This window comes from Patagioenas fasciata, chromosome 11 (genome assembly GCF_037038585.1).
Source record: "Patagioenas fasciata isolate bPatFas1 chromosome 11, bPatFas1.hap1, whole genome shotgun sequence".
Lineage (NCBI taxonomy): Eukaryota > Metazoa > Chordata > Aves > Columbiformes > Columbidae > Patagioenas > Patagioenas fasciata.
The window spans coordinates 8,844,816-8,866,811 of record NC_092530.1 but is presented as its reverse complement, the minus strand read 5'-3'; the positions used below and the strand labels follow the sequence as shown (position 1 = coordinate 8,866,811).

General features: G+C 47.2%; 1 protein-coding gene across 8 annotated transcripts in view; it reads right to left on the bottom strand.

The window, feature by feature from the left end:
* The window catches only part of ARHGEF9 (Cdc42 guanine nucleotide exchange factor 9), a 210,163-nt gene that overhangs the window by 15,982 nt on the left and 172,185 nt on the right, over positions 1-21,996 (bottom strand). For all 8 annotated transcript variants that reach the window (XR_011740834.1, XM_065846654.2, XM_065846652.2 and 5 more), the window contains 2 exons: positions 19,262-19,391; positions 11,802-11,933 (listed from right to left, as the gene is read on the bottom strand). Coding sequence is in view for 7 of the 8 variants with exons in the window: in XM_065846654.2 (XP_065702726.1) it covers positions 11,802-11,933; positions 19,262-19,391 (262 nt within the window). In the remaining variant the exon portion in view is untranslated. The remainder of the gene's footprint in view (positions 1-11,801; positions 11,934-19,261; positions 19,392-21,996) is intronic.

Below are 21,996 nucleotides of genomic sequence, written 5' to 3'. Positions count from 1 at the left end.
ATGTTCCCCTCCCGTTTGAGAGGCTCCCGTGTCCTGCAGGGGTTGCTGAGGAGTGGATGTGAAGATAACGGAGTTACTGAAGGAGCACCGAGGAGATAATGGGATCATACAAGTGCTTTTGGAAATCAAACGGCCCCACAGAATATTCTTCACGGCGAGAACACAATAGCTGGAGAGAACAAGCTCAGCTTGCAGAACACACACATGGATGAAGGAGGGATAGACCACGAGCCCAAAGCTCCTGCCTGCTGCTTTTACTTTCTTTTTGAGAAGAAACGAATCATCTTTTCTCCCATTGTGCTCCCCAGAGCTCTTGGACAAAAGGAGGACGCCATTCCCACTCAGGGACTGTATATTATCAACTATAAACTCCAGCACCGATACCCCAAGTTTTTAAGAAACCCTTTATTTTTCCGAGTGGTAGAGCACATAAACATCACAGTGAGGAGCGCGAGTCTGCACAGGGGACACACTGTACACACCTGGGCTGGAGAAAGTTCAGTCCATGTAGCAGATTAATAACTGGATAACGTGGTCGTTAATGGGTCATGCATTTCTTACTACCACTTCTTTCTTCTCACCACCACGCAATAAATGGATATTATTTCCTAATTGACTAAATTTTAACACCCGTTTGATCCATGGATATTTTATCATGTATGTTCCCACAGCTCTTACAGAATAACATATATCACTTAACTCCTTAGTGGAGCATGGGAAAATGTACTTGGCTTGCTCTCTGGTTTCAATAAAATTTAGGAATTCATCCAGGCTACACAAGAGACGTAAAGCAAAGGTGGCCAAACCCATGTTTTAAGGAGCTTTCTATGTATATGTGGGCAAAAGAATAAGAATTCAGGGAACACGCAGGCTGCTGTGCGCGGTTTCCACAAGGTGCAGACAGCAGCAGCGCCGAGGAACGAACCTGTTGTTCCGTATGGTGTTTTTGTTGAGCGTGGGACCATCTTTCCTTTCCTCGAGCACGTAAGCTGGATCAAACCAGCACACAGGAGATAAAGGAAAGCAGATGTGTGGCTGAGGGTCAAACCGGTTTGTTTAAACAGGCTGCTGTTAAGCACTACACGTCAGGAGGACAAAGCAAATAGGTTATCCACAAATGGAGATTTATCGGCTAAGTAGCCACAGTGTGGAAAGGAGCTCAGGTTTAGGGAGGGCAGAGATGGCAGCTGGGAGGCTGCTGCTCTTATCCGGGGAAAAAAAGGCTCTCAAAACCTGAGGGGTGAAGAGAGGCCAAAGAAATGAGGTTGTTTAATCTAGAAAAGACGTAAATAAAAGGGAATGTGCTATTGGTATTCCAATATGTGAAAGCTGCTTGTCTTCTAAGGAGGTGATAAATTATTCTCCATTTTGATTATGGTTTGGCTTAATTTACCACAAGGGAGAATAGGATTAAATACTTGGGAAAAAACCCTTTCCAGCTATCAGAGTAGTTAAGCAGTAGAACAGACAAAGTAGGGAGAGCATTCCTTGGAGATTTTAAAAAATAAGGCTAGACAAACATCCATCAGAGATTGAGTACACTTAATCCTGCGCAGGGAAGAGCCCATCTCCGGGGGTCCTGCCAAGCCGTGCGCTCCGGTGTTGAAGAGAAAGGTGACAGATGGGGACAAAATGGGATGAGAGCAGGTGGGACTGATGCGGGTTTCAGGGGTGGCCCAGGAGGAGCCCCGAGGAGCACGAGGAGCAGCAGCGACACAGACCCGCAGCCTGCACGGAGCATCCAGATTGCGCTGCACAGCTCCTACGCAACTGATGCATCTAGGTCATTTGCACTTATTTGTCTAAATATGATCTTTTTTTACCCTACAGCTTCTGCGATTTCCTTTTCTTTCCCTGGCTGAGGTTAATTAAGCTCTTCTGAATAATGCTCTGCAGTCTGTTCACGTAATACATACCAAGGATTCACAAGGAAAAGATGAAGTCAAAAAAAAGAAATAGTAATATTTGATGAGAGCGAAAAACAAGCTTTTGACACATTACATAAAGCTGCCACAGTTCTGCTCTCTGCTTTTGCTTGGGCAGAGGTTTCCCAGCTGAAATGCCTGTGCCTGCGGCCGTGCGGGGGATGTACCTGCCTGTGGGAGCTGCTCGGGCCGTCTCCTCCTGCTCTCATTCGGGCTTAAATCTCCACATTTCACTGTCCCCTCTCCAAATGGGGAGGTGACTTTCTGTAGCTGCACTTGAAAGAAAGAACACCTCATTTGTGACCATTGTACGGAAAGCAAGGCCGACCTGTTATTGGAAACTCTGAAGATCTGAAATTGGGATGGGGCTTCCACAATGAATTATGCAACTACCTCCAAATTATTGCAGTGGATATAGATAACTGCAGAAAGGATTGCGCCTCTAAATCAGACTATTCAATAAGTCTTACTATTAAATCGATTTCTACTGGTCTTTACTACTGCTTTCCCTTCCTGCTCTCTAGCTTTAATCAACCACTTCTTTTTCTGCCACGAGTACCCCGGGCCGTTGCTTGTGCGAGATGTTGTACGAGTCAAACCTGCCTGCGATGCTACACAGGAAATTCAGTATTAATCACAAGGAGGGCAATGTGCCTGTGCAGTCTATTGCTAGTGCAAAAGGGCATTAGAATGAAAAGCTGTTCAATGGTTTAAGCAGCACATAGCCCAGCAGGAGGAAATGTTCCCCTCCATCGGAGGGCACAGATGAGCACCTGAGAGGACCCGTCCTGGTGTGTGTCCCCCGTAATTCGCTCCTATTGGAGCTGTTGCATGCAACAATCTTCATCCATCTCACAGACTCCTATTTATTTCTTAGTGGGTCGCATGCAAGGATGGATGGGGAGGCCTTAAGCACAGGGTATATTTCAGGATGGCACATTTTTATCAAGTTCTGTGGTTTACCCTATGCTAGGTCACACTCTGCTTCTCATGCGTGAAACAAATCTGTAAAACACAAGAGGAGAAAGAGCCATTTCCAGCCATGAGTCATCAGATCCCTCTTAGGAGCTGACAATATAAAAGATGGCAACCACAGAATAATCCATTACAAGTTTCTCATTGCACACGTAGGTTATTGGTCCTCCCAGTTATCCAAATCCTGCGTATTCCAGGAGTTTCAAAATGACTTTGGGAGGAATTAGGTGCCCTGAGTACATGAAGCTGCCAGGTCCCCAAAGCAAAGCCAGGGCTTACCTGAAACGATTAATAATGGAAATGTACACAGCCAAGGCAGCAGTGTGCTCAGCGTACAAAGCAGCACTCTCTGCAGACTGTTTTTGCCCAGATGATGTGCTCTGCAGGCATCAACGGAGATTGGGGATCCAAGGATGAAGCTGAAGAGAGACAGACCTACGGGCAAGCTCTGCAGCTTGGCGAATGGTTTATGCTGAAACAGTTGATGAATAGTGCATAGTTAATGCTGAAATTGGGAAAACACTAAAGCAGGGTCCATAACAATGGCACTCAAACACCAATCCATTATTTGGGAAAGGTGGAGTTGCCTTTTGTACTAAGGTGTGGGGCTCAGAGCCCTCTCTGGTGATTTCTGGTTGAGCTGGGCGGTGTCTGCAGAGCGGAATGGAAGAAACCGAGGGAGCCAGCAGACTTTTTCAGCTTTTTCCTGAAATGTGTCCTGATTTTCCTGCCTGCCTGCTCTCTATCTTCGCTCTGCCCAGCCTGCCGTGAGCAATGAGAGCGTGGCACGCTGCCACTTTGCCATGTCTTTGGGTATCTTTAGTCAGAAGGGCTTTCAACGTTCTTTGGTTTTTTAAAAAAAGACTTAGAGCCTACATTTTTAAAATCTAATTTACCTTAAAGCGACCCTTTGAAGGAAGCGGCCCAGCCTGCTTTTCATGAACACCAAGAACACACTTTTCCGGCGCGTTTGTTCATTTAACTTAACCCTACTGCAGGCTGATTTTTGAGCTGGGACAGTTCTGCATCGACCTCCCCGCAGCTGAGTGCATCGCAAACCTGCGCCTCTGCTGTCCAAACGAGACCCTAAACTGAATGAACCCTTTTGAATGTTTTTGTCCTAAATATTCTTGTTATCAAAAAATAAACCCGGGCCCTGCTAAGTGCTTGGACGGCGGTGACATGAGCTTTGCTCTCATCCTGTCAGGCACAGCAGTTGGGTCGGTGCAGCCCTTAGGAGCAGGGAAATGGGGTCTGCACAGCACAACCTGAAAAAGCACCGAGGGACGGATCGTATTAGAAACGGGGATGTATAACAACACCAACACCACCACCAACACCGCCTCGGCCACACGCTTCCTACCGCAGATTTCCAAATCGTTAGAGTTTTCCCCAGGGGCTGCCATGGGAAGAGGGGAGATGAAATCTGCACTACCAGTTTACGTAACTCCTCCTTGCACAAGGACAGCTGTGCTGGCGAGATTCCTGCCAAATTATTCAGCAGTGTCTGTCTCCCGAGTTTGGAAAGGGACGCTTGATTCATCCTTGCCAGCTCCATGGAGCCGCAGTGTGGGATCCGAGAGGGGGAGGACTGGAGCCGAAAGCATTTATGTGGAAATGCTATTTTCAGTCAATGTATTTAGTGGAACATCAGTGGCATTTTGATGCCTCGTTCCACCTTGAGCCCAGTCACATTGGCTGCAAAGCAGCGAGGCGAGGGCGAGCGCATTTCCAAAGAACTAATCACAGGAAGAGATGGGAAACCCTTCTGCAGACACGTCACTCGGCTTTTCTGGTCTCTCCAGTTTGCTCCCAGGGGCTTAAAATGGTGCTGCTGAATGGCCACAGCAGGAGGGCTAAATTTTCAGCTTTTGAGGTTTTGCTTGTGCACCAAATTAACACCTGCTGCAATTACAGGAGGGATAAATTAGACAAAGAGAATACTGCATAGCAGTTTGCTTATCTGTATGGCCACATAAGTAGGCTAAACCTGCTCCCTACCCAGAAAAGAAAACACAGACTGTGAAGGACTCTAAATTGAGCCCTTTCTGGATTTTACCATTGAATTAGCAACTAACAACCTCCAGCTTTCTCCCACCCTCCTCCAGCTGGCTCCTCGAGCTGCCTCTCATGTTGTTCTTCTCCCTCCTGCGTCCCAGTGACCTCTCTGGAGCTGCTCTCCCCTCTGTGCTCTCACACACCGAGGCGGCACCGGGCGCCCGAGCCAGCGGAACAGCAGCAGGAACACGGCCCCTCAGCACGAGCCCTGCAGAACTGCGCCCTGGGCGCGGAACTGGCACCCGCGCATCCCTGCAAAAGGGTCACCGAGCAAACGCATTCCCAGCTATTCTGACTATTAAAAGGAATGTTTTCTTGAATCTGCCATATCTGAAAGCTAAAGTACTTTTTCGTAACCCTTTTTAATATATCACAGAATGTCAGGGGTTGGAAGGGACCTGGAAAGCTCATCCAGTGCAATCCCCCCATGGAGCAGGAACACCCAGCTGAGGTTCCACAGGAAGGTGTCCAGGCGGGTTTGAATGTCTGCAGAGAAGGAGACTCCACAGCCTCCCTGGGCAGCCTGGGCCAGGCTCTGACACCCTCACCCCCAACAAGTTTCTTCTCAAATTTAAGTGGAACCTCCTGTGTTCCAGTTTGCACCCATTGCCCCTTGTCCTGTCACTGGTTGTCACTGAGAAGAGCCTGGCTCCATCCTCCTGGCACTGCCCCTTTTCATACTGATCCCCATGAATGAGTCCCCCCTCAGTCTCCTCTTCTCCAGCTCCAGAGCCCCAGCTCCCTCAGCCTTTCCTCATACGGGAGATGCTCCGCTCCCTTCAGCATCTTGGTGGCTGCGCTGGACTCTCTCCAGCAGTTCCCTGTCCTTCTGGAACTGAGGGGCCACAACTGGACACAATATTCCAGGTGTGGTCTCCCCAGGGCAGAGCAGAGGGGCAGGAGAACCTCTCTGACCTACTGACCACCCCCTTCTAACCCACCCCAGGTACCACTGTCGATTGCTGGAATTCAGCCTTCCTGCTCAGCTCTCTGCCAACCAAGGGGACTGACGGGAGGACCAAACCTCCTTGGACCCACAGAAGCCTCTTCTCTGCAGACAGCACTGGCTGCTGGGCATGGCCGTGGGGCTGTGGGAACACTCTTCCTTACAAACCTCATCTCACGCTTTGCCTCTGGGGCTGTGACCAGGGTGGTGTGTTTGCTTTGCTCACCTCCATGCCCACCTCAAGCTGTATCTCGCCAGCTCCCAGGGCAGCGCGACACCCGCCCTGTTCCCAGCTGCTGCTTGAAGCCAGTGAGGCACAGCCTGACCCATTTCCCCACCCTGCTGCAGGCTGGCCCCAGCCTGGCCCAAAACATGGCACTTCATGGAGATCTGCACTGCTGGGAAGGAAAGAGAAGGGCTGGGACGTGCTGCAAAAGTCAAACAGTGTTCCTTGTGGGTCAGAAAACCACTTGAAGTAATGAGAACTGTCCCAGTGCTGCTCTGTGTTTGCAAACAAGATTTTGGGCTCGCCCTGTGAGACCTATTTCGCCTGCAATAAAAGCAGGGCCGCTGTTTCGGTGCAAAGATTACTTTAATGTTTCCTAACAGAAGCGATATGGGAACTAGACCTTCGTACACTAAAAGTGCTCAGAAATGTCTCTTTTATCTTCCTATTTGGAAACCTGAACTGCAATGGAGTTTGACAAGATTATTTTATTTACTGTGTCTCCTGTAGCACAGCTATTTCTGGCTGTCTGGCTATTGCTATTAAACTAGTCTCATTTCGCGTCTCATCCAACCTGCTTTGCTCTGAGAGCTCAAGGGAAGACAGCAATAGCAATAAACAGCAAGCTGGAGTTTGCATTGCCTCTTGATTACAAGAGACACATAAAAAGTGCAAATGAAAACTAAATGTGTTTCATCCAGTCACTGATCTTTCTGCACTGTCAGGAAACACTAAACACGGAGCCCCATCGAGGACTGTTCAAGTATTGGTGAAAGAAAAGCGTAATTTGGTGCAGAAACCCTGTTAACCCTTCATGCTGTCATCTCCAGCCTAATGCCACTTTGGGGAAATCCAAACTATTACCCAGAACAAAGATCCTCATCTATTACAGGATAAGCACCTCGAGCATCCCCAAACATAATGAGCTATGATCATAATTAATGCTGTGTGTCACAATCCTGGATGTTAAGTCCTATGATTTGCAAATTTAAGCATCTGTGTCAAACTCTCTCAGTTTCAGGGTGGTAAGAAAAGCAGCCCCTGTGCCTTTAAGGCAACATCTTTTAGTGCTACCATCATCAAGGATTGACTTCATTTCTTGGTAACTATGGTTAGCACACTGGAGTATATGGTGTTCTTTCCTGATCACAGACATATGGTAAGTCAGACTGAGGCCAGCGCTTGCTTCCTACACAACTTATTCCCCTCTGCCTTTCCAAAAGGCATTTTTGCACTAGGGTAACCAACCCAGTCTCTTCTGGGTTGATTGAACACTAAAATGGTTGACGTGGCCATTGCATCTGATTAAACTTCTCACTTCCTAGCACAAGAAAATAATGCGGTGGGGATATTAGGAAGTGACCAGCGGTGTCTAAGCCAAAGAGATCTATTTGTAAAGGTTGGAAACCGATTTTATGTGTGAAGAGTCCCCCACACAAGTTGCTTTGCAAGATGTTTGCCAGAAAGGAAAGCTGGCTGCCAGTGTCAGCTTCCCCACCTGCTGCCACTGCTCTTGCTCATGCAGCCCTTGTAAATCTTGCTGCAAGTTTCCTGCTTGGAAAAAAGACTTAAATATACCCATAGTGGTGGAGACAACATCTGCCACGCACATTTAAATGTAATTACTCATTTTCACAGACTAGGTCTCTGCCCAGAGTCCCGTCAGTCATCCAAGACGCGGTGGTCATGGAAATGCGTTTGGAATTTCTCAGTCCGAGGCAGCGGAACTGACGCTGGAGCCAGGGAGGGGTCTGAGCTGTGCCGCTGGATCCCACCAGTGCCACCGCTCCTTTCCTGACAGCCGAACTGTATTAGTGACTAGTCCAATATAGTCATAATAATGTAGCCATACAGTTCACTATAGTAGTTTTAATGGCTATGGTAAAGTCCTGTTCTTTGCAAGCAAACAAACCATCAACCAGGTGATCACCCACCTGCCCATTTGCAAAGACAGACCCTGGGCTCAGCTCACGCTGCAAAAGCCCCTGGAGGAATCCTCAGAGATGCAGCCAGTGGGAAGACAAAGACATTCACGGTCAAGGAGCTGCTCCCACCGCAGCTCTCAGTCCATCCCACCCGTCGCCTTCATGAGACGAGTGACAGGGTACAAGGGGGTGATTCCAACCTGCAGAGATCTGTGGACACCCCCAGCTTCCAAAGGCCAGGTAGATGCTAAAACCTTGCGTGAAATGCTTGGGAACAACTATTAAATACAGTGAATGTTGATCAGTGAGGTCCTGTCTGTCAGATGGCTGGCCTGGCATTACTGATGATCCTATGCAGGCATATTGCACAGGGAAACAACGAGGCGATTCTCTCAAGAAGAATCACCCTGAGAGTTATCCTCCCTCACAGAAATGTCTTGGCTAAATGTCCAACAGAAAAAGGCCCCATAGCCTTGAAACATTTTCAGATCACCGGAAAGGGATGGCAAAGCTTTTGGAAAGTAGACCATATTCAAAGCAGACGGCGTTATTTGGAAATACGCTACCTGCTGCTGAAAGCAGATACACGGATACTAGAAATACCTCATAGCCTTACTCCTTAGGCACAGGCAACACTGCATGGATTGGCAGGAAAAAGAAACTTGGTAATTCTTGGAAGCATACGCTAGAAGCCCTGCTGAACCCCTCTGAGGCCACCTGCCCGTATGGAACAAATGTGATCCTACATATGAACAAAAGCTGTTTTCTGAGACTGTGGATTGTGCCTTTAGAACCACACAGAGGACACAGAGCAGCTGAACCAGAGCAGCCCTCACCTGTTCACAGCCGAGAGCAAAACTGCAATGAAGAAACCCAAACTTACACGGGGTGAGGGGACATTACTTTTCACACAGCACTCACCTTAAATAATGGGTAAAAACCGAGTTGTTACCTTGGCTACAGATGCACTGCACGAACTAGTGAACAGGAGTCTGACAGTCTGTGCAATGTGACCCTGCTGTGAAACATGTTCTGCAGACAATGGAGTTCAAAGGGAATGACAGAGAACACCGACATCCAAACCTGTCACAGCACTTATGACATTGAACTGTATCTGTTCCATCAGAAACTCACGTATCAGTAGCTGTCAAACCACAGAATCCATGTGCATTACTAGGAGATTTGCAGCTGCAAACATCTACCAGGGAAACAACAGGTAACAAAGGTGAGGATGATGTGCAGATAACTGCAGAGAAGATCTGGAGGAGTGGGAGATCTTGTTTGAAATACGTGTGTCTTCTAAAGCCTCTCAGGATATCTAGCATGCTTTCATCAAACTAAAGTATTTGTGATGTATTTAAATACAGAATTGGCTTTAATTCCTTATTTCTATTCAAAATCTCTTTTGACCAATAAAGAGGTAAAATTCAATCACTATCATTAAAAAATAAATGTGTCATGATTAAGAATACATCATACCTACTAATTTATTACATCTGAAGAAAACCCATATACGCAGAAGCAGAGGAAGGCTCATTAAGATATGCTGTTGTAAATGGTACAAAAGCTTAAAACAAAACACAGGCCAGGTTGTCCAGGAATTTTCTCCTTGTCTTCTCATTTTCTCATCTGTCTCAGAGATTAATTTTAAAGCATGGGGTACAGAAGGCTTCCTGCACCATGATATAAGGATATAAGTGTTCTGGCTCTAACGCAGAAGTTACCCTGCTGGGCTGTTGCCTGTTGGGATCTGCAACAGCAAAGCTTGACACGAGGGCCAAGGCAACACAGGCTATAAATAATTTATTTTTGTAGAGGATGTGAGATGCCAAAATGTGAGTTAACACTTGTCTGAATTCCATACACAGACAATCTTTCTTAACAACGTTCAAGGAAAACGTCATCAAGATGGGAGAGTCCAGCTGAAGCCCCATCTCCTCTGAACCCCAGCACTCTGAAAAATAAAACCTGCAGTTGGACGCTGGAAAAAGAGATGCGGGCTCACCGGCAATGAGGTATGAACCCTGTGCCCGTGGTATCGGGCTCACCAGCTGAGTTAGCACCCTCTGCCCTGCTCCTCCTAACGCTTGGTGGGCACACGGTCCCACAAGACCTTGGCTGGTGGCAGAAGAACCTGTCAGGTCCTGACACGGAGCCCATCTCTGCCAGGGAGACCCAGACCACCGCTGTTTCTGAGACGGCTAAAATCTGCAGGGCCTTTTCCCAAGAAGGCACCTTTTGTTTGGCAGTGCCAGACACACACCACAAAACGCCTTTTGAATCCAGAAGGGCAGGGGTCGGTGTCACACTAACACTGTTTGCACACCGACACAACGTGAGCTGCTGAACGCTCGCTGCTCATACTGATGACCACAGAAATGCCAGCTCTGATTGTCCTGAGAGTTAAGGGAACACTCGATACCTCTCTGGATCAGACCCAGTGCAGAGCCAAACTGAATGTTGCCTTATGAACTGGAAATTCAGTGTCGCAACCAAAGTGCAGGAGGTCAAGATTAAAAATTAAACCCGGCTGCGTACTTCCAGACTCATCTTGACAGTTCTCTGAACATCTGACTTCGTTATTGTTGCTCTGTGGTTATTATTTTTTTACAGAGCCAGGAAAGAAGTAAAAGGCACAGCGCCGAGGAGGGGAGAAACAAGCACACGCATTCCAGAAGGCAAAATTTCAGTCAACCATGACTCAGGAGAAGAAAGTGCCACCCACGGGAGCGCAGGGGCCGCAGCTCGGTGTGCGGCGGCAGCGGGCAGTGCTGCTGCCGTGAGTCAGAGCCGCCCACGCTGCCGCCCACGCCTGCCCGCGGCGCGGGGCCCGCTCAGCCTTTCCTCAGCGCCCGAGGTGCGACAGGAGCGCAGCCCCGGTGTGTTCGGCCAGAACGGCTGCAGCTCGCCCTCGCCCGAAGCGGGTCCGGGGGACTCCCCGTGGCAGTGCTCTGGGGAGCTGCGCTGGAAATGTCAGTGAATCCCTGTCTGGCAGAAGACAGAGGCACCGGGGACTTACGTGCTGTCACTTCACTTCACGCGGTTGTGGTGGTGACAAGCTGGGATCACCTTAGCAGGACGACAGCAACGCAGCTATGATGCTGCTGCTGCTGAACACAGTCGCACCGAAACACAGTTCACCTGCTGCTATTAATACTACACCACATTAGCAGCAGTATTCTTTACTACCTTCTACCTTTGTGATGGGTTTCACGGCAGAGCTGTGCCTTATAAAAACCAGCACAGCAGCTGCATGAGGATGAGGCTTAACAAGCATTTACCAAGTGACAGCACATCCACCCCGCTACAGACCTGGCTGCTGCCTGGTATTTCTTCAAGAGGCAGTGAACATCATTTTAATGCAGTAATTGAGTTGTCTGCCCAAGTGCCAGGCTTCGCAGTTCATACAGAAATTCTAGGGCTATCTAATCCCACATCATATGCTGCAGCCAAAGCCCCAAAGTGGCAGTGAGGCAATGAGCCAAACGAGGGGTACATGAGAAAAACCCATGAAGTGAACAAGTGGACGCTGGATTTGCGAGGATCATAAAAATCTCTCTATCACGGTATACTCACCATCCTGCAATTCAGCACTTCTAGCACGTGGATTGCCCTTCATCAGCGCTATCCACATTCTCTTCCGCATGTGTAGCAAACAGCCACCTTGCTCTAAAAACCACTTTGGACTGGAAAGCCTGTCCGCAGCATGTCCTTAGCTGTGCCGCTTTCTCCCTGGATGTCCTTACCTTCTTGCAGAGAACCATCTGGTGATCAAAGAGAAAGAAAACACGCTGCTGGTTCCGTCCATAAGGCTGGTAAATCCAGGACATCTCTCCTGTGTAGATCAACTCGGAGCTGCGGTCCAAGATATCGTCTCCCTAGAGGGCACAGAAAAGGAGGCCGAGTGAACCGCCGCTCCCAGCCAGGGCAGTGGATCCGTTTCTCTTTGCAGGATGGGGAGGAGCAATAATTAAATAAGATTTTGGCCCTTTTGCAGCTGTCAAAGCCACCCCATCTGACTTCAGACCAGAAACTGGACATACGGGATAATTCTGAAGGAAGGGAAGTACATGAAGTAAAAGTGCAGACACTCGGAGCACAGTTCACATTGCAATGACAACCCACAACTGCTGCTCCAGACACTGTTGCCGTTCCCCCTCCCGGTGCCCACAGACCCTGGATGTCACTGCAGGTGCCGGTGGCATCCTGAGAGTGAAGCTCCTTCCTCCTGTTCATGGCAGAGCCCCTTCATATTCAGGGTAGCAAATTCCTGGCATCCCCTCCCTTTAAAACAGCATCCCAAGGCACGTCTCCTCTACACCGGGATATCAAATCCCCCACCCATGAGGCTGCCAAAACTCCACCCTCCAGATTGTTGCCTCTCTTCCCACTCATTTCGGCAATTACAGTCCCTTCTCCCATCGCTCATTAGAGCTCCCCATCTCCAAAAAACTGTCAGGACCACCCTGGTTCTCCTGGCAGCCTCCGGCCCCCCAGCTGGCAAGCCCTCCCCGGTTGGCTGCCAGGATGCCCTCACCCCTTCCCTGCCTCTGGCTAACGCTTGTTTTCCTCCCTGATTTTTTTAAGGATTCATGAGCAGATGGTTTTGAAAACACAGCACTCTCTCTCCCACTCTCCCAGAGAACAAATGCAGTCACCCTCCGCTAATTGGGATGAGCTGGACTTTTTTAAAAAGTTAATTAAAATCTATTTATTAAAAATGGGTGAATTCACCACCACCTGCCCTGTGGGCATCTCAATATCTCTCTCTCTGAGAAACACCACAGAAGGAATGAGGATGACTTCAGCTGAAAGGTAAGGAGCAGCATTCGGGAGCAAGTGAGAGAGCAGCTCAGAAGGGTTTTTTTCCCCCCCTTTCTTTTTGGCTCTGAATCTAGTGCAGTTCTGGCTTTGATACCAAAGTAGAACCAATTTCTGGGACAAGAGCATCACAAAATCTCAGCAAACAGCTTGTAAAGGTTCAGCCAGCTCTGGGGGGCATCAAGATAGACCCGCTTTTCTGGTACCGCTTACACTTGCAGGTGCCAAAGCAACCAAGAGTCATCCCCACTCCTCACTTCTTGCTGAGGATTTCAGACCGCTGTTCAGGTAAATGCGTAATTAACCTCTCAGCATTGATTGGAAGCGACTGAGTCCCCGGGCCCTGTGACAACAGCAGCTTCATTAAGTCGCTGCATCATCATACTGCAGCACAGACTTTCAAATCGCCTCTGCGAGGTATTTATCCACCTCTCCATCTCACCTCCGTGGCTGTGCTGTCTGAAGGCCTAATTAGTGATAATTTCCCAGGGACTCAGAGGGTCGCTCCCAGAGGGGTGGGCTGTGCAGCTTGCAATGTCTCAAGCGTGTGGTGTCAGGGTCTGATTTCAGCCGTGGAACCTCCTGGGCAGTAAGCAGGGACCCGTGTGCTGCTGCGACAGCGCGGGTACGCGCAGAACCTTCAATAAGCAGCCTTGGAAGAAAACACAGCGGCTTGTGCGCTTTCCTGGCTAAATGAGCGTCAATGAAGAAGACTCATACAAGCCTATGAAGAGGACTCATACAAGCTGGTTGCTAAAAATAGAAAGCCAGTTTTGTGTTTTACTCCTGTGGTAGCATCTCAAGCCTGGGGACACACAGAGGGCTCTGTAAACACTTCTACTTGATTAGCTGAATCCAAACTGTGTAGTCCCTGTAAGCAAGATGAAACAAAAAAACCATTCTGATCTGAAATGAAAGGATTTGTATTGCATTTTTTATGTTGGGAAAACAATTTATATATACAGTCTATAGGCTAAAAATGGATGATTTCCACTGCTGGGCTAGCAACTTTGGAAATCTAGATGGCAAATAGTTTTGTCCCTACCAGGGGGCTCACGGGGTCGGTTGCAGGATGGAGGGCAAGGAGGGAAGCATTTGCTTTTCTGCTCTGCTGCTAACACGACTAGCCCAGCATGTCCCTCGCAGTCCTTCTCCAAAACCAGCCCTACGCCTGGATCCCTCCAATCCTACACAAATCTAGGAACAAATTTATTTTCCTTTTTTTTTTCCAAGACACTGATCATCTACCTCCTTCTGGAAGTTAAGACAACGAAAAAAGAGGCTGAACTTTTAGTTATTCTGAACTGGTAGATGTCCTACTGGCCTCAGCGGAGCACAGCAGCACAACGGCCAAGAGAATGCTGGATGCCTTTCTGAGGTCTCTTCCAGCCTACAATAAAAAACACGGCCTGCATCAAGCACTGTGCACCCTGCGACACGCAAAGGGCAGCGAAAGGAAAGCTGACTCCTCTGTTCTTGATGCGGTCACAGGCAGAGTCCGAGTTCTCAGTGCGCAGGAACGGGAGTAGAAGGTCACGCCGATCCCGCGGGACCCGCGCTCCACGCTCCCTCCAGCTCGCCAGCGCTGCAATCACAGGGAAACCCTGGGGCTAATCCTGAGTGCTGCAGCACAGGGTCAGCGCTTCTGCCGCTGCTGCGGAAAGGCGACGATCATCAGCCCCTCAGCGATGCCACAGGTAACCACCACTTTCTGTAATGAGGAACCAGTGGGTTTTTACTACTGTTATGAAAGTAACGCTGTTGGGAGCAGCAGCACTACAAGGCAGGGCACGGCCCGGCGAGCCGCAGCACGTTCCACCTCCCAGTCTGCTCTGCTCCTTCTCCCCGTGAGCAATCCCTGAGCAGACGCCGTCCCCGGCTCCGAAATGCTCATCGGCGCCTGGGCCCCGCTCCCCTGCGCCCCAGCCCACCTCCTGACACCGCTCCTCGCTGTCACCGCTGGGCACAAATCCCCTCTCCTAGTTAACATTCAGTGAGCAGGGCTCTCCTCTGCCCAGCACTGCTGTTCTTTAATTAGAGATTGACAGGCTGATTAGCACTCTGGGCTACAGAAAGATCAGAAAAAGGAAAGCGAGAGAAATGTAGTCCTTTTCATCAGGCTCATTTTCTGATACCTTCTGTTGCTGAGGAAAAAAAAAGAAAATAAAAAGGAAGAATAAAAAGCAAGATGTGTTTCAGTCCCTGATGTGATTTCTTTCCCCAGGAGGATTTCTCATCAGGCTGTCCTCACTTTGAAAACAGTACATCGGTTGCATGCATCTTTTCTTTCATGTCGTTCTTGGATTCAATAAAGTAATATTAAGCTGAGGTCAACTATGATGTATTACATAATTAAGGGCACCAAGTCTTGATTTAAAGGACCCACAAATAACAAGAATGGGAAGAAATTTAAAAGGACAGTGTTCATTATATTTCTCAATCATACATATTTTTTCCTTCATGCAAATCTAATATTCTTGAAACCTGCCAAACTGGTAACCCATGGGAATCTTTGGTAGAAATCTCTAGGTGTCTACATTAAACCAAAGCAATAGCAAGTTAAAACTAATGTGGGCTGCTGAGCAAGGCTCTCTCCTGAGCCAAGCATCCCGACCCTGGCTCAGGGAACTCCACAGATTCTCCACATCGTGTCCCTGCTCTGGGAAAAGCCTCGGCTGGACGGGAGGAACGGGATGAGGGCCAGAGGGAGCCTGAAATGGCACAGGAATCACTGCTTTGTTTTGTTCTGACGTGGGTCAGCAGCTGGATAAAAGGCATAAAAGAGAGCAATTCCGAGGTGCGCCAAAGTGCAGAGCTTTGTCCATCTCCACATCTCTTCATCGCACTGGTGTGTGTGGCTATGTATCTACATATTACCACTAACCTTGGAGGTCTGTCACGCTCTCAAGAGCACAAGAAGGGGCTGGAAAGGCTGCCCAGGGTGGGTTTGAAGTCTGACCCAGAGGAGGCTTTGCCAGCTGTTCTGAACCCACTCCAGCTAACTCTGTGTGCTGGTTTTGCCTGCCTGCCTTTAAATGTCACTGTTTTGATCTGAGGGTATTTAACTACAAGTAAGAGGATGACGCTGAGCGAAGGGAAATAGGGGTTGAACATCAGGAAACACTTCATAACAAGGAGAGCTCTCAGGCGTTGAAAGGTCTCAGCGGGAGGTGGTGGAAGCCCTATATTCTGCACCATTAACAACCGAAAGGACAAAAGGCACAAGAGAATTCCATGTAGGCAGGGGCAGCACCTCTCTAGGTCTGTTTATATATTGCAAATGCAGGCTACAAAATAAAGAAGTGAGTCACGCATGGCAATGGTTCAATCCAGGCTTTTCGGTCAGGACCACGTTCCTACAAATTATACAGGAACACATTGCAAAGCGATTGGGATTATTTCTCATTTACAGCAGTCAGTGAGATCAGGATCTTCCCTTAAGGTTCTGCTCAGTCGTTACTTGTATAAAGCTGCCTATAATTCCTTAAGACTTGCTGCCACCACACGCTGATCGGCTGCCACTGGAGTCAGACCACTCGTGGTCCCATTCGCAATTTAAACCATCAAACCCTGTTTAGGTGACTCCTTGGAGAAAGAAATCTGGCCTTGCTTAACTCAAGGATATTCACATTTTTCAAATGCTGACTCCAAAATTCACCTTCATGGGGCCATGCAGGAAATCTTGAGGGATAAAAACGATTCCTGAAACAGGCATAAATCCATGGGATTCGGTAAAATATCCCTGTGCTTAAATTAGCTAAGACGTGCCCCCTGCTTTTTCTGTTTAAGAACAGCAATATGTGTGCATTCCCAATAACACCCTCTCCTTGCAAGAAAATGTGTACACATACTTTGTATACAAGAACATTTCAAATATTGACTCGCTAAGTATTTTTAGTTTGGTTTGAATTTTTCTTCTTTAAAAACGTTTTTCTAACAACTCATGGCAAAACGTGGGTAAATTTATAAATGATAGTGCAATTTCAAATCAGAAACTCAACGCTGTGAGTCTAGAGATGTTGAGGGGAAACAGGAATTTCTCCAAATGAAAGACCTCCACGTGCCTTGGTTGCTGCTGAAATAATTCACCAAGTGCGACATGCAGTGGGAATTGGGGATTATCTCTGTCTTGTGCCCCGGCTGGATTTCTGATGGAAAAAGTCCTGGACTAGGAAATCCCTCTTCTACTCTGTAACTACGCACAGACCACAAGGGTCTGAACCACCATGGGTTGGGTGAGAAATCAGGCCCTGACAGCCTTTGTCCCGGGAGATGTGACCTATCGATTGAGATGAGCCGAGCGGGGCTTTTGAAGGCTGGCAGCTTGGCTTTGCAAGGCGTCTGCAGAGATCTAGGGCAGGCCTAAGCGTCCAGCACTGCTTTTGATATCTCCCGCTCTCTCCTGCATTCTACTATAGCTAACTTCTGGGTATTTTGGAGTTTTGTGCATCCTTCTGGCCATCACAGGGGTATCTGCGAAGCAGGGGCTAGACCTGCTAATTCAGAAGTTAGAGGAACAAATCAAGCAGGGAAGTCCTCTGCTGGATCCAGCGCTCATCCTCTAGAGCTCTCATCACAACTCTAGGACTCTTCTGGATGCAAAATACACAACAAAACTGGCAAGAAGGGTGTTTTCCTTTGAACAGGGTTAGCAGCTGTATTCCCATCAGATCTCTGAGCGGTAGCAACAGAAGGTTTGTCCATATCACAAGAAGCTGAAAGATGTTGCTACAATATTGTGCTTAAAATTTGGAACAGTTGAAAAAAAGCCTGGAAGAATGATTTGGCAAGTTCCTGAGGACAGGAGGGAGATAAAGAATGGGTACTGTTAAGCGGGAATGAATTATAAAGGATATGGCTAAAGCTAAGCAGAAATGAATTATCAAGAATATAGCTAAATAAAAATGAATTATCAACCGAGCTAATGGAAGAGAAAAAGAAGCTGCTTTTCCACAGATCCCATGTGGAGGTCACCTTGGCTTTCTACTCACACATGAATATTCACTGACCTAGAATTGACCTGTCCTTAATCTAAATTTATTTACAATGGGGGTCTCAGCATTTCTTACAAATGACACAAATCAGCTCGTCCTATGGAATATACTCAAGGCTGAAGATATCTGATGGTCCTGTGCCCCCCTGAGAGCAGCTTTCTGATTCCGAAAATGAGCCTGCGTGTCGGTAAGAGAGAGAGAGGTTTCTTTGCAGTAAACAACACTGAAACCATCAAACAACTCATCTGCATTCTCTGCTCTCACGGCCAGTCGTAATTTAAGAACCACCTATGATTGCTGCATTTATGTTTTATCAAGAGATCCAGGACTGAATCCAACCTTCATTATAGCAATGAAACTAATTCAGTCAAAGAGGACACACAATTAGAAGGTGAGGTGCCTGCATTTCTCTTCCTCTCCTCCCAGCCTTCCTAGATCTCTTCTGGAAAAAAAACTCATTAAAGGATTCATGCATCTTTCCCATATATTAATTCACATAGATCCCATTAACTTGAATGTGGTGTGATTCCACATTTTCACAACTGTGAGGAAGCAGAAAGGCTGTTCCATCACTCTAAGCATCTACTTGCTGAACAACATGGATCGATAACAACACAGAGAAGGATTTACAAAAACATCTGTCCTCGGCCTGTTTCAAAACCCCCTATTTACAGATGACATTCAGATCATGATTTTTAAAAAAATCAGGGATGAAAAGAACAGGGAAAGATCATTTCAGTGTGGCTTTTTTAAACACGTGGCAAAAACGTAGGAGACTCAAGAGCTGCTCGTGAGGAATCCCTCTGCTCACTCTGCCTTGCCCGTGTTCCTCAGCTCCTTAATTATACCATGACTACACACAGGGCTGGTTCAGAAACATCTTTAAGTGGGTACTCATTTTAAATGTGCAAATAGCATCTCGAACTTCAACTTAAACATTTTGGCTTCTAATCATAAAGCAACCGCCAGAAGAGTTTTCTCCATTTGCTTAACCTGTTACAAGTTCCAGGGCTTTTTGCTACCTCCTCTCCTACTTCTGCCCCAAGGACAAAGCACAGAGCCAGAATGTGCATTGATCCAGATCTCACCTGCTCCCAGTACAACAGCATTGCAATTGCCAAAGTTACTCCCGATTTCTAGTGATCAAATTGGAGTCGGACCCTTTTCTTCAGAGTACTGTCAATGCTTTACATCTTAGGTACCATCTGCAAAGTCTGTAAATATGCCTTCTCTGTCCCAAGTTTAATCCCAGTTCTGGGGTCTTATCCAACATATATCCAGATTGTGTTGTGTGAAATGAACTACATGGTCTAGGATAATTCCAGCAAACGCATGGGATTGACTTTTCCCAGGTTTATAGCACCTAAGTGAGGGCCGAGCGGGTGCTGTACCTCCCAGTCCAGAACGGACGCCTGCCACTGAGCGATCTTGTCGATGTTCTCCAGTCTCCGCTTCCGCTCGTTGATCTGTAGAGTCACGTTCCTCATGACGGCGAGAGCAGCAGCCACATACCTGTAGTCACTGACAAACACAAAAGAAAAGCCCATGAAATGGAGCCTGATGTGCAGTGCAAACGCACAGGCGTCTGTCATTAGCAGCAGCATAATCTCACCATCCTTTTGGAAAGAAATGCAGGTAGGATTTGCCGCTCATTATTGCAATACCGCAGTTTTTCAATCAGTAACGTCTTTCTGGATCGTCACAAAAGAGCAGCTTGCTTGCAACTGCAATTCCATGCATACGAGACAAAGAAACCAGGCAGCTCCTCAGCCGGTTTGCATGCGGGGAGCCCAGGTACAGTCCAGCTCCCACCAACCCAATGAAAACCAGCTCTGGATATCGCTCTTTCAAGTCTTGAGGTGCGCAGCTAAATAACATCTTAAAGTCTGAACATTTTAATAACCTAGGTCTTTGGACTTGGATTTTTCTCTTTTTAAAATGAACATTAGAAAACATTTGTCTATGAGACACAAGGCTGGAGCTTCGGCCAAGCCATAAGGTGACTTAAGAGTGCCACAGAGCATTTGTCCCATGGCATTCAGTCTTACTGCAGATTTCAGGTGAGCAAATCAAAGCAATTCTTATTTTTGTTCTACTTTTCTTTTCCTGGACAGGTCTGTGAGTGCAATAACAAGGAGTGGAAACAGCCTCCTGCCAGGGCCAGCAAAGATGATGATCAGGCTTTTCAAAAAGTCATGCTGAAATCAATGCTATTGATTTCTGCCCTGCACCTTCTTTTCCATTCCAAGGAACCTTAATGTTCATTTCAATCTGAAAGACAGACAAGGCCAGCTGCCATAATGCCACCATAATATATTATTAACTTAAGGACTGATATTGATTGCTGACTAATGAGAAAAACTGTGATCTTGGGCAGCTACAGGGGGAATGGCTTTATTGATTATTATTAAGAATTGCAGAGGTGACAGCTAAAATAGTGGTGAATGCTGTGAATTAGATCAATTTCCCCAAGTGATCCAAACAGGATAAATGTTAAGAAACAATCATACTATGATATACAACAGAATATTATTTCCTATTTTGCCATCCTTTCCTGGATGAAATACTGAGATGCATTTTCAAATTTTATTCAATTCTTTGGTAAAAATTCTAGCGGAGGTTAAAAAAGAAAACCCTACAAATTCCAGAACATCAGGACTGGTCCTTCAAGAAAGTGAAAGAGAATAGAGGATGGGCTGATACACAATGAAGAACTCCTTGTGCCTTCCTTTTGGGCCCATCTGTATGAAGCAAGTGCCTGGTTGTGTACGGAAGAAATGCAGCGATGCCAGAGAGACAACAGATTGGTCTTCAAGTGTCCATGAGTTCTTGCAGGGAAATAGGTGAGTCACTATGGCCAGAAAGGATCTGCAGAGTCAGGGAGAGGTGTCGTGTGTAGAGACCATCAGTAATAACCTCCCAGCCACTACACTCATGCAAAGAAGGGCGGTTAATGTCAATCCACCCATCGGCAGAGCCTCCTCTTTCTCACATAACATGTTCAGACACTCTTGACCCCAGCTCGGTTCTGCAGCAGGAATGCTGAGGACATCAGCAAGCTGCACTGGGGACCTTCATATATTTAATTCATATTAAGCTGAGGAAATCTTTAAGATGTGAACAGATGTAGCTTTGTGAAAAATTCAAATGAACGGGTCTCCAAACAATAAGCAGCTGAAGGGCGCCCAGCTCTGCAAACAGCCCCATGCCTGTGCCGAGCAAGACGGGCTTGATCTCGGTAAACGCTACTTCACTAATTCCAATGTTCTGTTTGAAGAGAAAACCCCACGCGCATTTTTCCTTCACGCAGTAATGAAGAAAGAGTCATGACCGAACTTTTTGGGCTTCTAGCCCATATCTATGGCAGAGCTGGCAAAAACTTTGAAGCAAAAATGATAGAAGCAAAGCATCCCTGCTCTGGCAGTGGGATTGGACTAGATGATCTTTTGAGGTCCCTTCCAACCCCTAACGTTCTCTGATTTGGCCAGTAAAATAATAACAGGATAGCACTGACTATGAGATTAAGGTAAATACATTGGTTGTCAATTATATTTGGGCTGCAATGAACTCTTTCCAGTGCTCAGTCAGAACGCAAGTCTAGATTCTTGCCAGATGTCAGATGCTAACTTGAGGGAGAGTGGTCGGGTTGCTGGCTTTAGCTCTGCTGTCCGGACCTGGCACAGGGAAGATCCATGGCCCTACAAGCACCATACTAGTGAAGAGGAAGGAAATTAATAACTATTTAATGCCCCACTGTTAGATGAAGCTAACATATTTGCTTTCATTGTGACTCCTGGTCCTTTCTGAGTTTTGCATCACTATGTAAATAGTTCAATTGATTTAAACAGTATTTTCTTCATAATAAATTCGAATCAGAGTGCCTAAGGGACTCCCAATCCAACCAGTCATGAGCCTGATCACTGTAAGTACTAGTCCACTCTATAATTTTCTAGCTCGTGTTTCAGACTCGCAATCTTACTGTGAGCGCTGTCAAAGTGGAACTGCATGAGGACAACTCCTCACCTGATGAATGGGCCCAGCTCGCGCTCCCCAGTTGTTTCTCACTTTCTCTTGTTCACAGTGTCCCAACCTGCAGGTATCTGACTTTTCCCCGTCTCTGATATCG